Consider the following 17,001-nt stretch of genomic DNA (forward strand, 5'->3'; position numbering starts at 1 on the left):
GACAGAACCTGTAGTGGCCGAAAGCATGAGCCCCTGAGTCAGACAAGAAGCGGGTTAGTGCCAGCCCCACCACTTACAAGCTTCAGGACATGACCAACACTTCTTGGGCTGTGATTCAGTCTCTTTACACTTAAAATGACATTAAAATCTCATTATCTCCTGGGATTACTGTGAAGATTAATCCATGCAAATCACTTGAATTGTGCTCAATAAGGGGTAGCTATTGTCTAAGAGCACAAGGTTCCCTTCTGCCTCCCAGCCTTGTTCACTCTCCCTGGAAGAGCCTCTCCTGGGACCTCCACCTGCAACTGAGGCCCTAGCTGACTCCCCTTGAATCCTGGAAGGGTCACTCTCAAAGCATTCTTGAGAATGAGACTGTGGCATCTGGGCAGAAGCATGGAAAGGTCTGACGGGGGGAGGAAGTACTGACACGGAGAGAGGGCAACCAGGAAAGAGCCTAAGCATGGTCTTCTGAAGATCAGCAGGGATGGCCCTGCATAGTGGTAGGCCTCTTCCCTCCCCATCACACTGCCAGAGGGTGATTAATTACCCGCAGAATAAATTAGTCTCAGAAATGTCCACCGGCGGGGGGTAGGCTGTTGACTCCACCCGCAATGCCCCAAGCTGCTACTCCAAGCTCCGCCTCAGCCGGCCTCCCCATCCTCCTGCCAAGGCCACCATCCTGGTGGGGACATTTCCTGCCCAAATGCAGGGCAGAGGTCCCGGAAGTAGGGCTGTGCCGCTTCTCCCTCGGGGCTTCACTTAGCCATCTCAGTATAGGGTTCTTTCAGGGGAGGTAGGAGAAGGGTCAGGACCCCATTGACAAGTAACCTCAGGGTGGGGAAAGGGTAGAATCAGGCAGGTCATTGTCACTTTGGGGCCACCTAGAGGTTAGGAGCAAGGTCTGGGGGTGGGGTGGGGTGGGGATCAAAGGCCTGGTGGAGTCCTGCAACCAAAGGCAGTCAGTAGGGGTGGGTGGCCCACAGCTACCAGAGTCCCATCTCCTACCCCTCAGCTCGAAGTTTCCAGAGCACTGTCCGGGCTGACAAGCACTGGCTTTGAAGTCTGGCAGGATGCCTAGGTCCAAATCCTGACCTAGTGGTTCTGCCTTTGTGAAATGGGCATAATTATATCACCTACCTTATGGAGTTGCTTTGAGGGTTAAAGGAGACACCGCGTTTAAAGCGCTCAGCCAAACGCGCAATCTGCACCATAATCGGCAGATTTTGCTCTTACCGCTCCGGGATGGAGGCCTCATGCGACTCATGCGACTGAGTCTCAATTTTATTCTCAACAATTGGGAAAAGCGAGCGTCTGGACTGTGAGCCGGAGGAGGCCGGATCCACACCCTCCCTCCACCCCGGAACCCAGACAGGGCGCGGCGCACGGAGGTGAGGAGTCCGGGGACCCAGAGCCCGGGGCTGGCGGCGGCTTTGCCTTCAGTCGTCCACCTGAATCTCCTCTTCTGACAGGTGGGGCCCGGCGTCAGGCGGGCCGGGGCCGGGGCCTGGGGCGCCATCCGGCAGCTCGAGGCGGCACTGGACTTCGGGGGCCAGAGCACTCAGCGAGGCCACGTCGGCGCGCATCTCCTCCACGTCGCGCTTGAGCTTGGCGCGCCGGTTCTGGAACCACGTGACAACCTGTGCGTTGGCCAAACCGAGCCTCGCCGCCAGCCCGTCGCGCTCCGAAGGCGCCAGGTACTTCTGGAAGACGAAGCGTCGCTCCAGCTCCAGCACCTGCTGCGCCGTGAACGCCGTACGTGACTTTCGGCGTCTGCGGCCGGCGGGGCCAAGGCCCAGCGCACCCCGGGCGGCGCGGCCTGCGGGGGGATAGGGCGGGGGTCAGTCTCTAGCCTGAGGGAAGGAGACACTGAGGCGGGGCGCGGGGCGGGGGTGGGGGGGTGGAGCTCAAGCCGGGGTCGGGGAGGCAGAGGTGGGAGAAGGCAGACGGGAGCCAGAACCGTGGTCGCTTACCCAACCGGGGTTCAGGCCGAGATGGGAGTGGGGGTCATAAAGTGGAACGGGCCGCTTGGGTATGGGAGGCAGCAGGCTTGAGGGCATCGTGCGGAGGTGAGGGAGTGGGAGGAGGGCGGGACGGGCCAGAGAAGACCTGGCGCAGAGGCAGGCCATCTGGGGCGGGACCTTTGAGGCCTTTCGGGAGCCCCAGGATAATCGGGCTTGTAGGTTGGGGCCGGCACCCGAGGTGGGGCCCGACCATGGTCAAAATAGGGGCAGCTAGCCCGGCATGATGAGTGTTACTAGGACCCGGATCATGCCCTTCTGAAGACTCACGGGTCATGATGGGCACTCTCGGTTTACATATGACACGGCGTCTCCTCCTCGAGCCCAAAAGGGAGGTATGGGGGATCAAAGCGTAAGGAGAGGCGAAGTCCGTAGTCCCCCGACCCTTGCCGCCCCGAGGACCTTCTGCTCCTGTGCCCTCCCCAGAAGAGAACAGCGTGGAGCGGAGCGAGGTCACCCGGAGAGGCCCGAGCCTCGCTTCCCAGCACTTTCTGCACCGCCCTTGCCCTAGCTCACTCGTTTACAGCCTCCGGCTCAGGCCTTTTGTCTCCTTCTCACCGGTCTCTCTCTGTCGCGATTGCCCCGCCTACAGCGCACCGACCCGCGGGTCACTCAGTTCTCGACAGACCGGCCCTTCCCCTCGGCGCTGGCGGCCTCCAGGAGCGGCCGCGGAGCCTGGGAACTAACGGAGGGGAGGTGAGGAGCGGGAGATGCAAGTCCCAGCACGTGGGCTGAGGGCAGGGGGCAGATTAGGGTGGGGGCCAGGGTGAACGAAGGTTCGAGACCCGGACCTGGAGGAGAGAGATGGGGAGAAGGCCGAGTCAAAGTGCGCGACCTCGCGGGCGCTATACCTTCAGAGGACTCCGGAGCGTGCCCGTCAAGTCCGCGGAAAGTTTTACTGGTCAGCTCCTCCAGCGCGCACAGAGGCGACGTGGGACCAGGGCTCGACTCTGGAAGCGGAGACGTAGAAGGTCCTCGGGGAACCATGCTCGGGCCTAGGATGTCTGCGATGCTGAAGAGTGTCCGGGGTGTCCGGGGCTCGGGTCCCGAGTTCATGGCCGGTCGGGCTGTGGCGGTCCCGCCGCCGGCTGCGATCCGCTCCGCAGCTGCCTGGGCCCCGGCGCACGGCTCCCGATCTGGGCCCCCCGCCTCGGACCCGCCCTCCGCGCTGGGCCCGAGCCCCGTGTGCCCCTCCTCCTGCGCCCCCAGCCCCCAACTCGGGGCCGCAGTAGGTCTGGAGCTCGTAGATGTCCCGGCAGCGGTATTTCTACAGGGTGGGGAGGCTCGGAGAGAAGCCCCGGAACAACCTGCCGTACCGTGCCGCCGAGCTGCTCCGCGCTGCGGGGCGCGGCCCGGTGCACATTCAGGCTGGACCCTTCCTGGACGGCCCCCAGATTCTGTGTGCCACTGACTCCCCGCCAAGCCGTGGCTCTGGCTCATAAACTAGTCGGCAATAAGATTGCTTCCCCGACCCCCGGCGGATGGGGATTTTTAAAATTCCGAGGAGGGAGATCAGAGCGGACTGTTCTAGGATCTCCAATCTCTCCTAGGAAGAACCTCAGTCTCCTGACCTAGCCGCCTCGTCCCCGCCCCATCCCTGCCGAACGCTCTTAAAGAGGTCCTGGCGGCTGGAAGTTATTAGTGCGTCGCGAGGGGGCTGGGGGAACTCGAGACTCCGCAGGACCTGGCCTGGCAGAGCGTCTGCAACCAGGATGCGATGTGGAAGCAAAGGCAGGTGAGTGGACTCCTCCGGCTCTCTGGACCCAAGTCGTTCCCACCACGGCTCAGAGGCCCTGCGAAAGTCAAAACGCATGGAGAAGCGGAGGAGACCTGGGCCTCGGGAGAGAGGACACAGCAAATGCGGAGCGAGCGCTACTGCCGGGGCTGGGTCTTTGCCAGGGAAGACTGGCCTCCACAAGACCCAGCAGTCCATCTGTCTTCGCCTCCTTACTAAGCTCCTGTAGTTCAGATAGAGATTCCCCAGCCTGGAGAGCCAGAAACCACCGTGTAGGAGCAGCAATGGGAAGGGCTACTGGTCACTCTCCATAGAGAAGTGACTTTAAGGCCAGACTTCATGGATCCAACTAGTTCCTGGGACAAAAACCCCTGCCAACTCAGGGACAAACTCTGACGTCTGGGATATTCATTCCTTTTTTTTTTTTTAAGATATTATTTATTTGAGAGAGAGTGCGCGCGCACAAGGAAAAAGCAGACTCCCTGCTGAGCAGGGAGCCGGACCTGGGGCTCAATCCCAGGACTCCGGGATCATGACCTGAGCCGAAGGCAGACGCTTAACTGCTTAACCAACTAGCCACCCAGCCGCCCCAGGGATATTCATTCTTATTTGTCTTTGTTTTCTCCCACACTTATTCTAGTCCTGAGCTCATACCTGGGTGAGCACTCTACAGCTCTCCTTTGTAGGAAGCAGGCAGCTCTGGGAGAACGCTGCTTCACCAGTGGAGGCCCAACAAGGCAAGGGTTTTGTTCACATAAACACCCCAAATAGCTAGGGGATTCACAGCCCAGAGGCAGAGAAGCCCCACCACTCCTGAGGAGCTCACCATTCCTAAGGAACTTGCCTCCACAGGATTCTAGTTTTTTCCAACAGTGCCAAGAAGAAGTCCCTCCTGGACTGTCCATTAGGTCACCTCTGTAGACCTCTGCACCTCCCATCACTTGTGCAGTGATCCTCTGTGCCTATTCCCTGGGGCAAGTGGAGCCTGCAGTTGAGGTGCCCTAAACAGAGCCTGGGAGATCTAAGGCACCTGGGCCAAAGACTCTTTAACAAGGACAGGAAGGCACTTTGATAGTGGGGGTGAGGAAACCTCACATAGCCTGACGCACTGGCCCGGCCCACCAAACAAAGATGGAGAAACACAGGGTCTTCTTGGTAAGACCCCTCCCCTCCCCCAGACACACCCAGATGCTTGCACAGTACCCTCGTGGCAGCCTGAGGAATACACTCAGTCCAATGGGCCACTGCTGGGGCAGAGAGCAGAGCCAGGCCACAGCAGAAAGCTGAGATGCCTCAGGACCTTGCTAGTTGGTTATTAATGGTGGGAGGTGGAGGGGGGGCAGGAGAGACCCTCCTGGCTGGAGGCCTCAGCCCTCTGAACCATCCCGCCGTTTCACTTAATCTGCATTTAAAGAGGGTTTCAGAAGGCTGCTGCAACAGCCTAGCTCTTGTCCCGGCCCTGTCACCAAACAGACACTCAGGCTTCCTCTAGTAGCTTTTAGGTCATCTCTTCCTCTGCTCTCAATTACTAGTGTGTTTGTGGGGAGCACCCTCTCTCCTGAAGGGCCTTTGCCTTCCTCCCCATCCATCTCTCCTGCCTATCTTCCCCCAGCAACCAGGCTCAGGTAATGGGGTTGCACAAAAGAGTCGGGCGATCCCCATTTGGGGGATGAAAGGCAAGGAGAGACTAGTAAAGGTAGGAGGCCACTGACACCAGAGCCCGTTAAAGTCAGCCCCGAGGCCAGGGACGTGTCGAGACGATGGTGGGGCCACAGTAGGGGACTTCTCCCAGCAAAACCTCTGGAACCTGAGCTGGGAAGAAATCAGATCCGCTGATGGGGGTAGGAGGAAGGTGAATGATTAATGAGGGAGATTAAGAGATGAAACCTGGCTTCTGGGCTGGGGGTGGGGAGGGGTTTGTGGCGCTCAGCTGTCTTGTAGGCTTCCCCCACCCATACCTCCCACCCCAAGGTCCAACCCTTCCTGTCCTGGGCCTCTTTCACACAGTGATTCATAGTTACGCACCTTCCCCCGCCCTCCGCCCCCCCCCCCAAGCGGTGGACGGTTTTCCTCTCTCAGCGTTCTCAAGCAACCCCTCGTGGTCTCCCACCTCCTCGGATTCCCATCATTGTCCCTTCAGACATTTGGGGGTCCTCTGCTCCTCCCCCTTGTAGAGATCCCCACATTCCAACTTTCATTCCCTCAGGAAGGTGCCTCTATTCCTATTTAAGGATGCTTTCTCACACCTCTGTTCTTCACCCACTTTCAGATTTCCCTTTCCTTGCGGCCCCCACCTTCTCCCTCATTCCCTGACACTGCACCTCTCAACCACCTTGCCCACCTCAGCCTCCCATCTGGCGGGCTCCCTGACCCAGGCCCCCCCCCAGATTGATGCCCCTCTTCTAGGCACTGAGATCTGCTCAATAAACAACCTTTAGCCTCCAAATTTCTCTCCCCGCGCATTCCTTTGAATTCTGTGAATGTAAAGGGGCAACTGGGGATCCTCTGAATAACCCACTCAGGGAGGCCGACGGATATGGCTAGTCACAGAGAGGTGCTTGGCCGCCCCTCCCGACCCTTAGGGAAGTCCGTTAGCCAGGGAGAGGGAAGTAGGAGTTAAGGGAGGAAACTCCAGGCAGCGGGGCGTGGGGCGGGGCAGCCGTCCATCTCTCACACTTCCGAGGTTTTCTCTTTCAGAAAACGTTGCTGCGCAATGAATAGACTCAGACACTTAACATTTTAGTTTCATTTCTTCTAGGGCCTCGCTCAGTCCGTGATCCCGTGGCAGCCCTTTACGCAGGCTCACAAAAAGCTCGGTGGTTGTGTGCACCGGGGGAGCAGTGGGATACTCAGACCCCCATCCTTCTCTCACACACACACACACACACACACACACACACCTCCCCCCATCCTTCACACACACACACACACACACACACACACACCCCTCCCACCCCCCCCCCCGAGACCCACTGCTCCACTACCAGTGAAGTCCCTTTTCCCTCCTTTTCTGCCCACCCCTGGCGCTGAGAGACTGGCCAGGCTGAGAGGAACCGGTTCTCCCCTGTGCCAAAGGCGGGGGCAAATCTCGGTGCCCCCTCCCCCCAGGTGAGTGTGGCCCACTGAAACGGCTAGATGAGAAAGGGCGACAGGGGCAAGGGCCAGCTTGACCCTGCGGGTGAGGACTGACGCCTCCACCCAGAAGCGCCCAGAGGTCAAGGGCTCCGCCCGGAGAGGGTCCGCTGTGCGCCCAGATGGCTCCGCGGCCACCTCTTTGAACGCGACCAGCGCATTCTGGGTCACACAGCTCAAGAGAACCCTGGGCTTGATTCTCCCCATGGCGCAGATCGTAACCAGAGTGACCCTGGGGGACTGGGTCTTCCCGGCACAAGCCAGGCAGGGGGGCGACGGACCCATCGACAGAGGAAGAGCAGAGCTCAGCCCTCAGCCCGCAGCTGGCCTGCATCAGCCACCTCGGGAGACACACCGCAGCTGCCTCTGCCAGGGCTGCTGACGGACAAAAAGAAGGTTCTGCAGAGCTGGGGGCGAGGGGAGTTGGCCCGCTGCACCCCAGGTCCCCGCCTGAGCTCCTTCCGATGCTCCTTGGCCTCAAGCCATGCGCCATTAAAAGCCTCATCCCTGAGGCCTGGTCCCCAGTCAGCCTTATCTTCTGACTGGGCCTTCTTGATGCCAAGCTGCTGCCAAGCCCCAGACTGCTCCCCAATTCCTGCAGCTGCTTGGGGACCCAAAAAATCCTCAGGAGCATTTCTACTCTCTTTCCCTCTCAGCCCACACCTCTCCCTGGGTCACTCCTTAAAAATGCCCTTTCACCCGCAAACCCCTTGAGAACAGCCTCAGTGTGGCATGCTTGAGTGGGCCGTGGAGTCCCAGAAGACATGGGGGGGGAGCCCAATTAAGAGAGATATAATTCATCCCAAATCTCAAGATATATGCTGGTGTACAGGCAGGCACAAAGGGGTGGAAAAAGCCTGGGTTCTGACAGAGAGAGGGTTTCCTGGAGGAAGTGATACTTGGGCCTTGAAAGAACAGCTGAGTATGGGGTGAGGGAGAGGCATTCCAGGCATGAGGCCTGAAACATGGGACGCTTTGGGAATCATGGAGATTCTGTCAGGCTGATTGTTCTGCTATGTCCCCACCCTGGTCCTCATTGTCCGCCCATCACACCTGACGGCTCTTCCTTGCTTTCTGCAGTCTCTCCACCTGTGCTTTTCTCATGGCCTACAAGCTTCATCTGTGTGGAGGGAAGAAGGCCAGGTCTACTGTGCACTGGCCACTATGCTCAGGCCCCTCACACCGCACCCACCTCCACCCCCGGCCACCCCAGTCTCAGGCTCTCTTAGCCAGTTCACACCATCTTCACTGTACTCCTCCCTAGGTCTTCTGCCACCCCGTCTCTATCCCTGGAAGCTTCAGGCCTTCAGCCCTCGCCAGCGATACATAATGACCCCTTTGAATTCACTGGAGTCAGACTTAGGCCCGTTGAAGACTTGGGCTTTAAGCATGAGTTCTGGGGGCGCCTGGATGGCTCAGTTGGTTAAGCGACTGCCTTCGGCTCGGGTCATGCTGCTGGAGTCCCGGGATCGAGTCCCGCATCGGGCTCCCTGCTCGGCAGGGAGTCTGCTTCTCCCTCTGACCCGCCCCCCTCTCATGTGCTCTCTCTCATTCTCTCTCTCTCAAATAAATAAATAAAATCTTAAAAAAAAAAAAAAAAAGCATGAGTTCTGGCAACATTTCTGCTGCCTGCTCCATCCCACTCGTCCCAGGTTCAGCCACAGCCCATTAGCTCCCTTCAGGACCTCGCTGCTTCCTCCTCCATCTGTCATTGTCCCAGTCAGGCAAGTTTCTGACTATCCTACTGAGAGGCCACAGAACAGAGAGCCTGGCTGAGTGTACTTCCAGAGCCCAAGGCTCATGGCTGGGCTCATACAGACAAGGAACGTTCACTGAATTAATCAAGTGAATTAATAGCCTTGCTGCTTCCCTCTTGTTACCTGAAGCTGCCTTTGCTCTCCTGGACACCAGTTCCCTCCCCTCACCCTGGCTTCACCTAATCCAGGGACCTGAAGGCCTACCGAATCCTATATGGACAACCATGTCTCCAACTCAACACCCTTGTGTTCCCTGTGTCCTAGCCCCCCATTTTTTTTTTTTTTTTTTTTTTAAGATTCCTCCTATAAAGCAATTCTTTGGAACTTTCTTTAACATATCACTTTTTTTCAGTCCTGCAGTGGCCACTGTCTAACCCTAGCCCTACCCTCACCACTCCTGAATTAGGACACCTCCACTCAAGCCTGCAGCATATGCTACAACATTCAAGTACAGTGAGAACTCCCCTCCAGAAAGCCTTCCCTTCACCAAAAAAAAAAAAAAAAAAAAGAAAGAAAGAAAAAAGAAAAAGCTGGTATGGGTAACCTGGTTCCACTTAGCTCACCTTCTGAGTTTTATATGTGTAGGGTCCTCTACCCCTCTCCTTTGGCAATTCACTGAGGGACCACGGACATAGAGAGGCCCTCCTTCATGATGAAACTCAGAGGATTTCTGAGGGAAGCAGAACACAGAACAAAGCATGAGTATGTGGAAGGAAGAAAGGAAGAAAACAGATGCTTTTTTAAAGTTTTTATTTCAAAAAATAAAGCCGCAGTTAATTTCACATAAATATCTGGGGAGGGAAGGGGACAGGGATGTGGTGGGGGCTTGGCCCCTACCTCCTCTTCTCTTTCACACTGTATTGTAAAAGCAAAGGGGATGGCTAAGGAGAGAACAAGGAGAAGAAGCAGTCAGTGGGCGCGTTCTTACCCAAAATGCCCCCTCAGCCCATTGCTGCCCTGGGGACTGCCTTGGCTCTGGCTTACCTTGCCGAACCAGCGGGAGAGCCATATCTGCTTCATAGTCATGTGATCTGGGAGAACTTCATTGTCAAAAAGGAGCTGTACCTAGGAGGGAGATGGGGGCACAGCTTTAGGAACTGCTCTCTCATGTAGATCAAGAACTACCTTGGTCTACTACAGACTCTGTCCCTCCCTTTCAACCCCTCCCTTCCCCAAAAACCTATTGTGGGAATACTCACATGCTGGGGATTTAGCATTAAGCGGTGACACAGGACCCTCCGGAGGTGACGAACTTCAGCTCTAACAGAACATCGGACATATTTGTTCTGGGGATAGGGATGGAAGGCAAAAGGACAAGGTGTGTGAGGGAAGGGCCACAGGGAGGTGAGTCTCCTTAGAGAGGCCCTCCCCTCAGCCCCTCTCACCTGCAGGATGCTTTTATTCTTGTCTTTGCCAGAACTGGGGGAAACAGACACAAGTTAGGGAGTCTGATCTTTTCCTGTCCCCCACCCAGAGCTATGGTATACTCTTTTCAAGGGAACAAACACTCCCTCACTGCTCGCCCTCTCACCAAGCCCCTCCCTGGTTCTGAGTCACTCACACTGTTACTTCAGACAGTTCATGACCTGTTCCTTACCTCAGCCGTTCCAGGCATAGGCTCAGCTGCTCATCATAGCGATAGTAGTGGGCTTTCGAGTGGTCGAAGCTGCTGAAAGGGAGGCCGAGGTTGCTCAGGGCTGGCTCTAAGAAAGAGTAGTGAGGAGAGTGGCACAGATTCCATAGTCCTTTTTCCCCAGAGAGCAAAACTGGGCAAGAGTGATGTTCTGGGGGCTTTATCTTACCCTCCTGCTGCCAAGGGACATACCTTCCCCACTGGGTTGGGTGACCCGGTCCAAGCCTCGGGACTGGTAGAATTCTCGAATCCGTTTCTCTTCACCTAGAAGGGAGGGGAGTGTGGGAAATAAAGAATTACCCCTTCCTCGTACTTTGTCCCCGTGACTGTCAACTTCTTTACCTATGTGATTCCCACGAAAGCCCTTGTCATCTCAAGTCACCACTCAGCATCAGCCCTCTAGAGGCCCCTCAAAGTTGGGTTGGTCACTCACTGTCTTGTAAGCCAGGCACTAGCTTGTACACGATGTCCTGCATGACCCGGTCCAGTTTGAGGTTGAGCAGTGGCTGTGTCTCGTGGATCTTGATGTTGCACATGGGGCAGTACTTACTGGTTTGGAGGTACTTCACAATACAACTCTTGCAGACTGCAGGAAGAAAAAAGTAGACTCTCAGGCCCTCTGGGAATCGGGTTCATGGGCTAGGTGGGGTGCCTGGGTGGTTGGGGCAGGCAGCCAGCAGTCCGGCAACCAGCTTGGTGGGGGCTAGGGCCTGGAAGAACCAGCCAGGGTCCAGGGCACTCACAAGTATGAAGACACTCTGTGATGGTGGTAGCATCCACGAAGTAGCCAGCGCACAGGCAGCAGACGATGTGCTCATTCAGGTCTTTGATCTTTACTCGGACCTCCTCCTGCGGACCCACTCTCCGTCACCGATCACCCCCTCCAACCCCAAATCATACGCCTTCCCAGCTCGGGTGATACCTTTCAACACATCCCACGGCCAAGTCTCGCACCTTGCGCGGTCCTCAGGGGATTAGCTCGCGGGAGCTGACACTCCCCCTCCGCCCAGCAGGGGGCTCCGCGCACAGCGGGGGCTCCCTTCACGTGGACTCGCCCGACCTTCCTTTCCCAGGGGAGACTACACGACGTGGGCGGCACAATGCGCAAGCGTCCTAGCTCGGAGTTTGGCAACCCGACCGCAATCGCGCAGGCGCATTGGGCACCCTGTCTCTGCGCAGGCGCATTGGGCGCCGGGCCAGCCACCGCCCGTCCTCTAGCCGGCCCCAGTTCGCACCGCTAGCCGACCACAGCAGTAACCCTGCCGCCCCTGCACCTCGTTCCGTAGTGGGTCCATCTTGTACACTGACTGGAGCTGGTTCCGAAGCCTCATCGCGATCGCAATCTGGCCCCCCTGAGGAGACGCCATCTTAAAGGCTGATCCCGGCCGGCCACTTCCGGTGCCGCCTGCGGGGCGGGACTTGTCGCCCAGCAACGAGGGCTTAGGTCTTTTCGGATTCGCTGACCCTCTGTAAGGCCCCGCCCATGTCCCTTTCTCCCCGTGTGCTCACCTGAGCCCCACTGGCCCCTCCCCCTCCTCAATCCGTAATTAGGGAGGGGGGGTTGTGAGGAGGGGGTCCTATCTCATTGACCTCTTGTAGTAATCATCACAATAGACCCTACCCTACCGCGGGACTAACTTTTGGAGCCTGCAAAAGACTGCCCCCTTCTACCCCAAAGGGCCCAGAGGTCTCCGCCTGCCGCTGCCCAGGGTCGTCGATCTCCTGTGACCACGACCCCGCTAAAGAAGCCCCTCCCGGGTCCTTTCCTCGTAATGTCGCTCTCGTCAGCTGACGCGTCTGCGTTACGGAGCTTCATCCGGATGGCAGGCCTTCTCCCGGCTCCACGGCGGGAGTTTCTCGGGGCTTTGCGGAGTCTCGGAGAGGGTGGCGGGGAGGGAGGGACCCCCAGGGACTTGGTGTAGTGATCTTATTCGCCCCCCCTCCCATCCTCCCCTGCCGCCGGGGCTTGTGGAGGGCGGGGGGCAGACCCTGGTTAATGATGATGATTCAATCATCGGCGCCTGCGGAGGCCTGGGACAGACTAATGCAGAGCAGATGCCGAAGGAGGAGGGGAGGAGGATTGGGACACTACCGCACATAGACGCGCCGAAGCAGCCAGCGCCCGCAGTAGCATAGGCCCAGCCCCGTACTTGGGAAGGTCGCAGGAGCTCTAGACCTTGTACACCGCCATCCCTAGGTACTTCCAGGGGGATTAAAAACCAAGGATAAGTTTACTGTGAAGTATTAACATCAAGTGTAGTTGGAGACTCAAGGGAGAGATCCCAGTGGAGGCCACCAAAGGCTTTCTGGAAGAAGTGGGACTTTGTGTGGGCACAATTTAGAGAATGGGGATGGGGTGCATGGACAAGAAGTGTGGTGGAAATAGAAAAGAAAGGCAGAGTGGAGGCGAATGACCAGAGAGATGGACAGGAAGAAGGCCAAGGTGTGGATTTGAGAGTAGTGATAGAAGCAGGGCCTCAGGGAGCTGGGACTTTAGCCTGAGGGCAATAGGGAGCTAGCAGACTTTTTTTTTTTTTTAAGGGAGGGAGGTACCCTATGAAAGAAACATTTTTGCTCATTTATCTTTGAATAATTGGAGTGGATAAGCAGCAAGAAGTTATGAGATTAGTGATTTTTAAATCAACCCCTTCTCACTACAGCCACTGCTTACCTCCCTGGTCCAAGATACCATCATCGGTTCTCTGGATGATTGATCGCAGTGGCTTCTGGCCTGTTTTCCTTGTTTCCACGTTTCCATATGAATAAAAAAGGATATAAGGAAAGTTTTTTGAGTTCATTGATGTGTTTATTATCTTGATTGTGATGGCTTTGCGTGTGCACACATACACTTTTATACACTTTAAATATGTACAGTTTATTGTATGTTAGTTTTATCCTAAGAAACCTGTTAAAAACAAAATTTTTAAATCAGGCTTCTTTTCCTTCCAATAGCTTCCCTTTTCAGAATAAAAGCCTAAGCCCTTCTAATGCTTCAAGGCCTTGCATGGTCTCTCCAGCCATACTGGACCCCTTACTGTTTGTTCCACAGATAACACCAAGATGTACTTGCATTATCAAATGCTCAGATATCCAAATGACTCCTTTCTTCCTCCAGGTCTTTACTCTGTGAGGGCTTCTGTGATCACGTTAGATAAATCACAACCCCATCCTTTCACTTCTCCCCTTCCCTTTTTTTTTCTTTCTTAGCATTTCTTATTATTTAATATATATTGTCTTGTGTTTCACCTGCCTCCCCCACTAGAATATAAACTTTGTATGGCAGGGATTTTTTCCCCCCTTCTGTTTTGTCTGCAGCTCTATCTCCAGTGCCTGGTGCATGGTAGGTATTCAATCAAAATTTTCTGGATGAACAAATGAATAAATGTAGGTGGTGGTGATGATGGCCTAGATTAGATTTTATCAGTGGGAATGGAAAGAAAGGGCTGTATCGGAGACATTTCAAAGGGCAGCACAGGAGGGAGTGAATGAAGAGCTTGGGAGAGGAGCACATCCTCCAGCCTGCTGGACTTCAAGGTGGCTGCAGCAAAGGCGGGTGGAGCTGGCCAGAAGTTTAGGACAGAGGGGTTGGAACACAGCAAGTGTCAGAGCCAAGGATAGAGATCCAGAATTTCCTGAGTGGATATAATAGATGCGACTATTAGAATGGGTGAAACCTTGAGTAGATATAGAAAGAGGGAAAGCTGAAGTCCGAGCTCTGAGAATGCTCAGTCTTCAGTGGAAAAAGCAAAGTCGGTGGCGAAAAAACATAAGCATTGACTATGAAAGCCTAAGATATAGAATAAGACAATATTACAGAAACCAAATGAGATATTTCAAGAAATAGTTGGTAATCGACAGAGCAAAATATGTCAGAGAAATCCTCAATAATAGACCCTGGAGCTCTTTGAAAAAGAGTGTGGTGAAGCCAAGTTGTAGTGGGTTAAAAGAATAAATGATGAGGGGCGCCTGGCTGGCTCAGTTGGTAGAGCCTGCTACTCTTAATCTCGGGGTTGTGAGTTTGAGCCCCGTGTTGGGTGTAGATACTACTTTAAAATTAAAGTTAAAAGAATAAATGATGAGGAAGTAGAGGCAGTGGTTGTGCAGAGTACAAGGGAAAGGAAAACTACAATCTCTCTTGAAGAGTCAGGCAAATATTTTTGTCCAGGTAAAAGAGACCTAAGACAGTTGGGGTTAGGAAGGACTAAGCTAATGAGAGAAATGATGATACAGGAGTGGGGACCATCTCGTGGGAAAGACACTGCACATAAAGCAGGAAGGGACGGCACCAGAGCACAGGCTGGGAACATGCTTCTTCCTGTGAAGCTGCCAGCTTGAAGGCCTGAAAACTTGAAGGGTTGGGGACCACATGCACGTAGGCTATGGTGAGACAGATGCAAAGGAGTGTGTATAGGAGGTTGGGGTTCTGACCCCAGGGCCTCCATCTTAGATATAAACTAGCAGGAACCACCTTTTCCAGGGAATCAGGGGATCAGAGAGGTGGAGACAAGCAGAAGAATCCCTAGGACTGTGGCTGACAGAATTGGATACCCTTTGTTCTTGAAGTAGGGCACTCATTTCTTTTTTGGTAACTCCCCAGAAGATGTGTATACATTACTGGGTTTGTGACCATTCTCCTCCAAGGGTCAGTTGGGCAATCTCTGAGTGGCAGTGCCAACTGTGCTGACCTCAAAAGGCCGGATGAACAGTCAGCAGGTATACAGGTCTTCCTCCCTCACTGATTCAAGAAGGATTTATTCAGCTTGATTGGAGACACACTAGTGCCCACCCTTTCCTCAGAGGCCCACCCACTAGAGTGGGAAAAAAGACCAACAGATTCCTAACCTGTAGGCCAGTCCCCTTCCGGGTCTTTATTTACTTTGCTGTCTCCCTAGGCTCTCTGTTCTCATTCAGGGGATCCAGCCCAAGTGGTCTCTGGAGGTTTTCCCTGAACAGCAGAAGTTTCATGCCCCCTAGTAGCCCCACCTCTCTACTGCTGAGAAAGGGTGCTTGGGCTTCTGTGAGGGGCTAGGGGAGGTGATAATGTCTGTCTGTCCCACCAACCCAAGATAACAACACAGCTGCCAAACTGGCAGGAGCCCCCCTGCTCCCCTTTCAGAAGGGGCTATTGGCAGGGTCAGAAAGGGCTGGAGAAATTGGATAGTGGAAGTGGACAAGAATTTGTGGGAGGATGTCACATATTATTGATGCCAACTGCCTCCCTCCTCCATGGTTCACCCCCTTCAGACTGAGGCTTCTGGAAACACTGAGGGAGGGCCTGGTGGCTTTAGTCGGGAGAGTCCATTCCCTCCGTTCTTTATCTTCCTGCCCAGATGCCCAAATATCGTTCCCAGTTCCCTGGAGAGAAAAGACCCCTCACCCTGCCTCTGGCACAGGGCTGCAGCCCATCTGCTGGGGAGAAAGGAGGGGCAGTCTTTCCCAGGAGATCCTGGAGAACCAAGTGGAAGATCTGTGCTCCCAGGGAGACCCATCTACGAGACTTGGAAAGCATTTCGGCTTAGGCGGGTAACAGACTGTAGCTGAGCACCAGAGTGGGCTGGGGTCTAGGGGCTAGGGCTGACACAGCAGGGTGGGGTCCTTTGGCCACCACGTGTCCAAGGCAGGAGGAGCGGCTCATCCGTGCCCACCCGCCTCGGAATGGTAGCAACACCCCCCTCCCTGCGCCCAGTCTCACCGGCTCCGAGGCGCCAGGGCCCCCCCGGGGCCGGGGCGGGCCGGGGAAGGTAATGTAATTCCGACCCAGCTAACCCGATTATGGCGGCCTGCACCGGGCCGGGCGGCGGCGGGGGCGGGTCTAAGGCGCAGGGGCCCGCCGGGCCCGGGTCCCATCCCGGGAAGGACGCAGAGTTCACATACTCCCAGCTCCTGGGTCCCCGGCCAGAGGTCACAAGGTCACCGAGCCCTTCAGTCTTTCCCCACCTCCCATCCGTGACACACTCCAGGCACAGTTTCTGGGGTTGGGTGGGGTGAAGCGTCTGTGGGAAATGAGGCGGCTGACACCGCCGAAGGCTTCAGTGAAGACCCACGTGTCGCCTGTGGCGATTTTGTCCTCTCGCCCTTGAGGGGGGAAGTGTGTGAGAATTGACTTCCTAGGCGCAGAGTGGAGGGGCAGAGTCCCGCGTTGGTGGCCCCCTCTGGGGGGCGGAACGCCAGCTCCAAGCTCTCATCCGCCTGACTTAGCCCGGGTTGAGCCCGGGTAGAGCTTTACACCGATTTCAGAAAATCGAAATGCTAAGAAACACAGGGCATCAATTACTGGCGTTCCGGGAAGGAGGTAGGGGCCCTACGGCAGAAGCCAGGAGGTGCACCAGGATCGCTGGCCCAGGGTGGTTGCTCCCCGCCCTAGCCCACCAGACGCGCCCAGCCACCCCCTTCCCACACCTGTCCTCTTCCCGGGCCTCCAACTCGCCGGCGCCGTTCCCAACCGCTTCCCATCGCAGCCAGGAAGCCACAACGAGATTTGGTCTTCGAGGGCACTTAGGCGGGGGCCACAACGAATCTGGCAGTCGGCAGGCAGGACCCATCGCGAGGCGAAAAGTGGGGGCTGTGGGAGGAGGCACCTGCGAGGAAGCCGGTGAGGCCGAGGAAGCCCAAAGGCGGAGGCCGGCGAGGATAGAGTTGCTGTGCGCATCTCGCCTGACTCAGCGCGCAGCGGCCCATGCTCTGGCCCCTCCCGTGCTGAGCCTGGTTCCTAACACCCTTGCC

At 56.0% G+C, this 17,001-nt stretch overlaps 2 protein-coding genes across 6 annotated transcripts; both read right to left on the reverse strand.

Moving 5' to 3' along the window:
• Window positions 1-1,150: 1,150 nt before the first annotated feature.
• LBX2 (ladybird homeobox 2) lies at window positions 1,151-3,461 on the reverse strand. 2 transcript variants are annotated; one of them, XM_006735321.3, is made up of 2 exons: window positions 2,873-3,461; window positions 1,151-1,819 (listed from the first exon to the last, which is right to left on the reverse strand). In XM_006735321.3, the coding sequence occupies exons 1-2, from the start codon at window positions 3,459-3,461 to the stop codon at window positions 1,440-1,442; spliced, it is 969 nt and encodes a 322-aa protein (XP_006735384.3). In that variant the 3' UTR covers window positions 1,151-1,439. The 2 variants fall into 2 exon arrangements, 1 of the variants encoding a protein (XP_006735384.3); XR_014138181.1 differs by lacking the exon at window positions 2,873-3,461 and adding an exon at window positions 1,974-2,626 and having other exon boundaries at window positions 1,736-1,819.
• On the reverse strand, window positions 3,225-11,698 carry PCGF1 (polycomb group ring finger 1). Of its 4 annotated transcripts, XM_081796617.1 has the most exons (11): window positions 11,553-11,698; window positions 11,022-11,127; window positions 10,712-10,864; window positions 10,471-10,542; window positions 10,243-10,348; window positions 10,031-10,064; window positions 9,845-9,931; window positions 9,630-9,710; window positions 9,483-9,526; window positions 9,209-9,315; window positions 3,690-3,814 (listed from the first exon to the last, which is right to left on the reverse strand). In XM_081796617.1, the coding sequence occupies exons 1-10, from the start codon at window positions 11,643-11,645 to the stop codon at window positions 9,258-9,260; spliced, it is 834 nt and encodes a 277-aa protein (XP_081652743.1). In that variant the 5' UTR covers window positions 11,646-11,698; the 3' UTR covers window positions 3,690-3,814; window positions 9,209-9,257. The 4 variants fall into 4 exon arrangements, with proteins under 4 accessions (XP_081652744.1, XP_081652741.1, XP_081652743.1 ...); XM_081796618.1 differs by lacking the exons at window positions 9,483-9,526; window positions 11,553-11,698 and adding an exon at window positions 11,233-11,543 and having other exon boundaries at window positions 3,225-3,814; XM_081796615.1 differs by lacking the exon at window positions 9,483-9,526 and having other exon boundaries at window positions 3,245-3,814.
• Window positions 11,699-17,001: the final 5,303 nt, after the last annotated feature.

The sequence above is a fragment of the Leptonychotes weddellii genome, chromosome 10 (genome assembly GCF_054177405.1).
Source record: "Leptonychotes weddellii isolate Sample4059 chromosome 10, ASM5417740v2, whole genome shotgun sequence".
In the NCBI taxonomy this organism is placed as follows: Eukaryota; Metazoa; Chordata; class Mammalia; order Carnivora; family Phocidae; genus Leptonychotes; species Leptonychotes weddellii.